Genomic DNA, 8269 nt, shown 5'->3' with positions numbered 1-8269 from the left:
TAACAGAATCCAATCGATTTAGAGACCATCAAAACCTAGGAAACGATACCCATATTGCCCTAGGACGTATTTTAAGGATTGGGGTTGTATGGAAGCGCCCCTTTCCCCTCATCCGATGTAGACCAAATTTTGTCCCATAGTTTCTCAGATGACCATCAACAATTGTGCAAGTTTTAATGGTATTCGGTTCTCAACTTGCGAAGTAATGAATGTTTTTAACAATCTAGTGTTAGAGAAGGGCATGAAGGAAGGTAGCGAGGGGTTTCTAACCAAGCCTATAGCACTCACCGGCCCCAAAAACCCCCACATACCAAATTTGGAGTCAATCGGTCCAGTAGTTTCGAAATCTATACGGGACATCCGGACAGACACATTCATTTTTATACACTGTGTCGGACATGTCGGACATAAGTTAAGCAACTTAGTCAAGATGTATGAAAAAGTGTTCAAAACATTAGTTTTCAACCAAACTGTACAATTTCCGACTCAACTACTGAAAAGGGTACCTATTTACGATATTTTAGGACGATTTCAGTTATTATTTTTTCTTTAAATAGCGCATTAGCACGATGGTTTCAAAAAAACATTGTTTTTTCATGCGACATAAGTTAAGCAACTGAAAGATATCAATTCGTATATACTGATTTTTTCAGTATTTCGTTGTGAATCCGTTATTTTTAATTACAGTGTAGAAGTGTAGCACTTCTTTTGGGCATAAATTCAATCAATTTGTTGATCGTTTCTTTCGGAATTTCACTCCAAGCCTTGGAAAGATCCTCGAACAATTCAGTACAGTTTCGATATGAAACATTCGTTCTTACTCGGCGAATTACAATTTTTCACAAATGTTCGATTGGGTTTCAATTGAGTGAGTTAGTTAGCCACGATAGAACTACAATATTGGGATCTTGGTTTATTTTATTTTTGCATTTTTGCAAGTATCGTTCGGGTCATTGTCGTGATGATATTTGCAATTCGACGGAATTAGCGGCAAGCATGAGGAAGCATCACACTTTCCATGATGTCTCTGCACATTATTCCGTTGATAATCCCTCGAATTCAATGAAATTGTCCCATACCTTGCCCAGAGAAGCATCCCCAGACCATCACACATCTTCCGCCATGTTTAATAGTTTTCGTGCAATATTGTGGATTTAGTCTAGTACCAAGTGGCCATCGAGCTCGCTTCATATCATCCGAATTAAACAAATTGAATATGGATTCATCACTAAGCAACACTATTTTTTAATATTGAGACATCCCAGATCAAACAACTCATCGCAAAATGATGTTGTACCTTCGTTGTTGATGTACGGCTTTTTTGTTGGTTTGCAACTGAATAACCCACGGTCTCCCAATCGTTGCTGAATGGTCTGGGAGCTCATATCCAAGCTTAATTTACTTCTTATTTCCATTCCTGATGCAAACGCATCTTTGGTCGAATACCATTTGATAATGTGGTCCATTTTGGGTGAAGTTTTTCAAAGACGAACAGGACGCAAAGCCGTTTCAACAGTTTCTTTTGCCTTTTACGGGTTATTAAATGAGAAACTACTGATTTATCTATGCTATAAGCTTCACTAATGTGTTTCTGAGAGTTTCCCTGAGTCGCTAGTTTCATTTCTATTTTGTTTTTAATCGCTAGAATAGATATTACGCGACACTGTTTCGTTTTGAATGTAACCGAGTGTATCGGGTGCTCAAAGGCAAAAAGAATACTAAAACTTCATAAACCTTGACAGATTTAGCAAGCTTACACGCCAATAGACTACTACTATGCAGAAATTCCACATGTGATGATCAATATTTTATTATTTTTGCTCCAAAATAGCCAGTTGCTTAACTTATGTCGCATGAAAAAACAATGTTTTTTTTTTTAAACCATCGTGCTAATGCGCTATTTAAAGAAAAAATAATAACTGAAATCGTCCTAAAATATCGTAAATAGGTACCCTTTTCAGTAGTTGAGTCGGAAATTGCACAGTTTGGTTGAAAACTAAAGTTTTGAACACTTTTTCATACACCTTGACTAAGTTGCTTAACTTATGTCCGACACTGTATATAGATATTAACGTTGTATCAATGTGTAAAGCATCGTGATAATGTCTTTCTTTATTTGAAATATATGAATATATTTCTGCTCGCACTTTGCTGATTGATGGATTTCAAATAATGGTGAAACTTAAGGAACTTAAAACATCCATTATTTAACGATATTATCTTACTGAACGATATGGATTTGTCGCAATGTCTCGTATCAGATTATATCGTTTTAATGGAAGCAAAATTAAAACCTCATAGATTGAATTTACTTCCTTCATTAAAACCATGCAATTATTTTGTTCATAAATGTCACACTTGCCATGATGCATCGAAATCTCGATGATGTCCCAATTATGAGAATTGAAACATGGTACATTTAGAATATGTTTTTAGATGTTCCGTTGATAAATTCGTTACTTGCTTTACGCAAGATATAACTGGCAGTTCATAAACTTTCTTAATTTGCAAATGATTTCTTTGCCAGTTTTTATGATACACTTTTATAATGTTACTCAAAAATAATGTTCTGATTGACTCAATCCACACATTACTCTGCCTTTGTTTCTAAATTGAATTGCAGCAAAATATTAGTCTAGTTTGATTGCCCAGTTTTGGATTGGTTGCGCGGGTGAGCCGGAGGATGTAGTGATATTAGATCTTAAACATATTTTCTATTAGAATGTAAACTTCCGTTTCCGGTGATAAATCTATTTCTATTAAATCTTATGTTATAAAAATGTAAAAAGAGAAGCCGAGCGAATTTTTGATTAGAAAATAAATGGCTCCTCGGAGAATAGTTTTGATTGAATTTTCAATGTCATTTGAACTGTGTTTTTGAAAGACGATGTAATAACTGCGCATAAAACATATTCTTCCAAAATAAAATGTGCATATTCGATTCGGCAAGGAGATTTTCTACCCACTGATAAATTGCTTTCGCGATCACAAGGTAAACACCTAACCCTATTACATGTAAAAAGTGTAAATAATATCAATACTGTCATCATTACCTTTCACTGAAACACTCATTACAGTACTTGCATTCCTTGCATATATTTTACTTATATCATTCCTATTATAATTATATCCTAATTTCGTATGCTTGAACGCATTTTGTCATTATGTTACACCTCATTAAGGGCATAAATTTCTTCTAAAAACACATTCGACTGTAAGCTAGCCTATCTGTTAGTGTATAGAATTATCGTAATTGCAGGTAAGATGGTTCCGAATTTTTTTAAACTATGAACTTTTTTCCGTATTTTTTTAAAACTATGCTATATTCCATATAGGCTGCTCTAGAAGGAGAGTTTAGAAGGAGCTATTTAAATATTGAATAACTATGCGTGCTTATCTAAAGAAATTTTGGAGACGCCTGCCTTGGCACCTAATTCTGAGTGAGTTGTCAATAAATGACATTGTATTTGCAATAACATTGTTCTCTAAATAAATCCCATTAATTAATACAAATAGTTTAATAGCTCCTGTCTATATGGCGCACCCTCACATGCCTATCCAACATTCTCGTTGTACTTCGTTTCTACCTTCATTTTCAGTACATGCATTTATACGCCATTTACAAAGTATGGAAACATGCAATGTAGAGCTTGATTGTTTAATGTTCTAATCGTGAGAATAGTGTAGATAAAGATGATTTAACGTAGAATTCTTTGGCATATCGAAGTAAAAGATGGAGGTGAAACAAACAGCACTGGCTGATGTTTTAGTAATATTTAAAAACACATAAGGATGAGCACCTCATAAGATTTCAGGTTTCACATAATTAATTTTCCCAACATGAATAAGCGAGTAATTCGTGGTAAGCATTCAAATGTTCAGGTATGTAATCAAGGGGTTTGCCTCTATCTATAATCGATAACATCTGATTTAAATATCAAGCCTATCAGCCAAATCTTTTAGGGTGGATAGTGTTACTTTTTTGGCCGATAGTGTTAGTGCCGAGCCGATTGACACTATAAGTGTTAGCTTCCCTTGTCGTTGCATGATTGCCACTTATATAGATCATATCGTTGTGCCCATAGCTCGTTAGCGATCTCGTGAACGTTAGCGATCATATTTACATCCATAATTTCGACACATTACGACACAGCCATGTGCCTCGTGTTTCTCGTTTTAAAATGTATTTATTACATTTAACACGGCGCGAAACGAGTGTGCTGCCAGGAAGTTCTGTAATTTTTTTAGCGTTAACTTATGTAAAGGTAAATTATCAGATACAGCTACCGAAGTGAAGCGCCGTTTGTCATCCGTAAATCGTGTTCGGGGTTACTCTCAAACAATTATTTCTCGAATGACGCGACGATTTCGTGAATTTGGTGTTGAGTATCCGCTTTCCAGGCCTTCATCGTACATCGGTTGCGATTGTTGCTGCTGTAAGCGTCCATTGTCTTGTGAATGATTTAGCTGTAGCGATTTGCTATCTTTTTGATCAAGGTGATGTTCCAGGTAGGGATCTTGCAAACCATTTAAGTCATAATATGATGAATCTGAAGCAAATTTATAAAAAGCAGTTACGAAATATCGCTCATGAATGGATTTTAATGTGTTCAAAGTATAGTTTTTCTGTCTTACCGATTTGAGAAGACTGCTCTAATCGTTTTTGTGCTGTATGCACTGACGCGTAAGAATCATTGCAGTATTCCTGACGTGAGGGATGGAACGTACCTGCACGATACTCTTGATGTGGCTGATGATGTAAGTAAACGTCTTCGCCGGCTAGTTGATTGAGTGGTGTCACCTGGTTAGGATATTGAATGCACTCATCTACTAAGGATATCGCAGCTCCATCATAAACGTTTGAGATTGACGCTAGTGAATGATATGCATTGTTTATATCGGTTTTACTGGATACGGGTACTATTCCAGTAGCATAAGCCGAGCTAGTATTATGAAGCTCACCGAGAGCGGAAAATGGATGCACGGTCGCTGCTTCTTTCAGTTGACGCCAAATGGAATCCTGTGAGTAGACACTACCGTCATTGTACGAGAGTGTGCAACTATTTTCTGTGTAGCCTGTTCGGACCCCTTTTATCCATGGAGAATGAGTGAGAGAGAGAGAGAGAGAGAGAGAGAGAGAGAGAGAGAGAGAGAGAACAATTATGTTGATCTAAGAAACTATATTATTATTTTCTTTGTTCATAATTTGGGATAGGGCATTATACAGTCCGTTTCATAATAATAGCCTCACCCTCTTTTATCGATTTCGAGCTCAAATAAAGCGTCCCAAAAATAATTCAAATGACTGTATATTCTCCTTTTATCTCTAGAAAACGTATGCAATTTGAATTTTTAAAATATCTTAAAAATTGTGGATAAGAGAGCCAAAAAACCAAAAATGCGGTGATTCATAATGATAGCCTAACTAAGAATTCTAAATATAAATCTGCATATTTTTGCAGATCTCATCCAAAATCCAAGATGTTTTACTAATCAGTGCTTCTTCTGTTATCGTTTCATCCCAGACAGATGAGTTTCGGTTCTTACTTACTTACTTTCCGGCGCTACAACCGACGAGCGATCTTGGCCTGCCGCAGAAGATTCCTCCACCGCCCGCGATCGAGCGCCGTCGTATAATTCCGCGTTGTATCGTTTTCTCCATCGCCCCTCCTCACACACGGGGCCAAATATCCTTCTGAGAACTCTCCTCTCGAACGCGGATAAGAGGGCTTCGTCCGTTCTGGACAGTGTCCAAGTCTCAGAGGCGTATGTGAGCACAGGTACTATATACGTTGTATACAGTCCCAGCTTCGTCCTTCTCGGCAGATTTCTCGAGTGAATTAGTTTCCGCAGTCTAAAGTATGACCGGTTGGCTGCTAGCACCCTAGCGCGAATCTCTTGTGTTATGTCATAAGTAGGTGAAGTTCTCGACGACTTCGAACTTCTTGTCACCTATTAGTACGTCACCCCCAAGCATATTAGGCATAATAGCTTGTCGGGCCGCTGACGGTGCCACCATAAAGTTTCGGTTCACTTTTTGGTATTTTTGTCAGGTTTTTCTTAGATAGAAACCTCTGTGCATAGCTTATGGACTCTTTAAGCGTCTGTATGATCATAAAATGATTCAATCTGCTAAATTGTAGTGATATTAACAAGTTTAGACCTTTATTATATGATACTAGCTGCCCCGACAGACTTCGTACTGTCTTTGATCGGTCGTGAGTTTATCGTAAACAGGAACTTTAACATTTCAGAAGATATAATTTTATCTATTCCATCATTTGGACTTAGTGATGTTGGAAATAGAGATGCGGCGTGATTGTAAATATGTCCTGGAAAGTTAACATGATGTTTGAGTTTTAAGGCATTGCCTTTCGGGCTAAAATATGTCATTTGGAACCACGAATTATATTTTCCCAAGTTTTTTTTATAAAATACCTCGACTTTAGTGTTCGGTTTGCACATAACTCGTTAAGTTCAAATGGTGGTATGGGTCAACGACATTACAATACGACACATTTGATCCATTTTTCCGGTATTCAGCTTACGATGATTTGCATAGTCACATGGTAGATCATAACTAAAAGTACCGCACTTCAAATTTACTCTCTCGGACGATCTTGGTGGACATTCCAATCGCAAGCCATTTCTGATAGATAGGATATGTTGGTATTGTTTTCTATTAATATTCGGTTACAGCTGCGTCAATGATAAGAGGCACGTAAAGCAATAGTCGAAAATTAATATAATTCTTGATCAATTCAAATTCTTCACAACTGACTGAGTTTTTATAATTGTTTCATGTAAATTGACTTGTGAAAATTAAAGCAACTTTAAAAGCAAATTTAAACCAACAATAGACACCAATAAAAAATGGTAACGATTTCTGCAGCATTGCCGGTCCCATGGTTATCATTCCACCCCAGCCGGGCTCTCTCTTCTCTCTCTCTATCTCTCTCTCTCTCTCTCGTTCTTCTATTGGTTTCATTTTTAAAATTATTATTCATGAATTAAACGCAACAATATAATTTTCCCTTCCATTACTCTGCTCTGCAAGATGTACAGAATGGAGGGTGGTGGTGGTGGATAGGTGAATGAAGCAAGGAAAAGGGTTTTAAGTGAATCCAATCGATTTAGAGACCATCAAAACCTAGGAAACGATACCCATATTGCCCTAGGATGAATTTTAAGGATTGGGGTTGTATGGAGGCCCCACCCCCTCCCCTCATCCGATATATACCAAATTTTGTCCCATAGTTTCTCAGGTGACCATCAACAATTGTGCAAGTTTTAATGGTATTCGGTGCATAACTTGCGGAGTAATTAATGTTTTTAACAATCAAGTGTTAGAGAAAGGCATGAAGGAAGGTAGCGAGGGGTTTCTAACCAAGCCTATAGCACTCATCGGCCGCTAAAACCCCCCCATACCAAATTTGGAGTCAATCGGTCCAGCAGTTTCGGAGTCTATAAGGGACATCCGAACAGACGAATTCATTTTTATATATACTAGCTAAACGGCCCGGTTACAGAATATTTCAATGTTTTGCCAAGGTTTTTGTTTTTCTTTTGGTTTTTGAAATGTTTTTGTTTCATGCCATTCCATGCCATTCTAGCGCTCTCCATGTTTTGCCGCTTATGATTTGTTTTCTAAAATCCAAGATCAGAAAATATGTTAAGCGCCATTGCGAAATTTTCGTCATTGAAGCAATACTTGTGTAACTTTTATCGGTTCACCGGAATGCTGGAGAGATCAATGATTTCCAGGTTCCCTTTCGTCAGTGACTTACCAGGCCATTGTCCGACTAACCGATGCCATGTTAGACGCGATCGATCAGCGCTTGATCATCCGCCCGTCGGCTGATCTTCAATGTGCAAGGGCGGAAGGAATAAAAGCATCTGCCATGTCCAGGTCCTTCATGCCCAGGCCATGTCCTGTCAGGTCCAGGTCCAGGTGTGATTTCACGCTAACCGATAATATGAAACCGGCCACTTTCCCAGCCCCGGTTGCATAGCCTTTGTTTCGCTATGATAAGAATAGAAAATCTGGCACGATGTGTTGCAATGATCGATCCCATTCGGATTCATCATAAGGTTGGGTGCTACTTGCTGTGAGGTTAAACTCATAAACCACTTACAGCGCATGACATTTGCGGACCATTTCCAAGTTCTGGTGGCCGCTCCTCCATGGTGCCATTGATAGCGATTAAGCCACCATTTTCCGGTGACTTACCAGGCCACCTGTAGGCTGCGCTTCGATTGGCAAGGGCGA

At 38.0% G+C, this 8269-nt stretch overlaps 1 protein-coding gene across 1 annotated transcript in view; it reads right to left on the bottom strand.

The window, feature by feature from the left end:
• Nucleotides 1–3154: 3154 nt before the first annotated feature.
• LOC125950761 (hemicentin-1-like) overlaps nucleotides 3155–8269 on the bottom strand; it is a 30104-nt gene continuing 24989 nt past the window's right edge. The window contains exons 7-9 of the mRNA XM_049679017.1: nucleotides 4963–5088; nucleotides 4636–4872; nucleotides 3155–4550 (exon numbers count right to left, since the gene is read on the bottom strand). Of these exons, the coding sequence (XP_049534974.1) occupies nucleotides 4336–4550; nucleotides 4636–4872; nucleotides 4963–5088 (578 nt within the window). The 3' untranslated portion in view covers nucleotides 3155–4335. The remainder of the gene's footprint in view (nucleotides 4551–4635; nucleotides 4873–4962; nucleotides 5089–8269) is intronic.

Source organism: Anopheles darlingi, chromosome 2 (assembly GCF_943734745.1).
Source record: "Anopheles darlingi chromosome 2, idAnoDarlMG_H_01, whole genome shotgun sequence".
NCBI lineage: Eukaryota > Metazoa > Arthropoda > Insecta > Diptera > Culicidae > Anopheles > Anopheles darlingi.
Note: the sequence above shows the minus strand (reverse complement) of the source record. Positions and strands in the feature narration are given on the sequence as shown.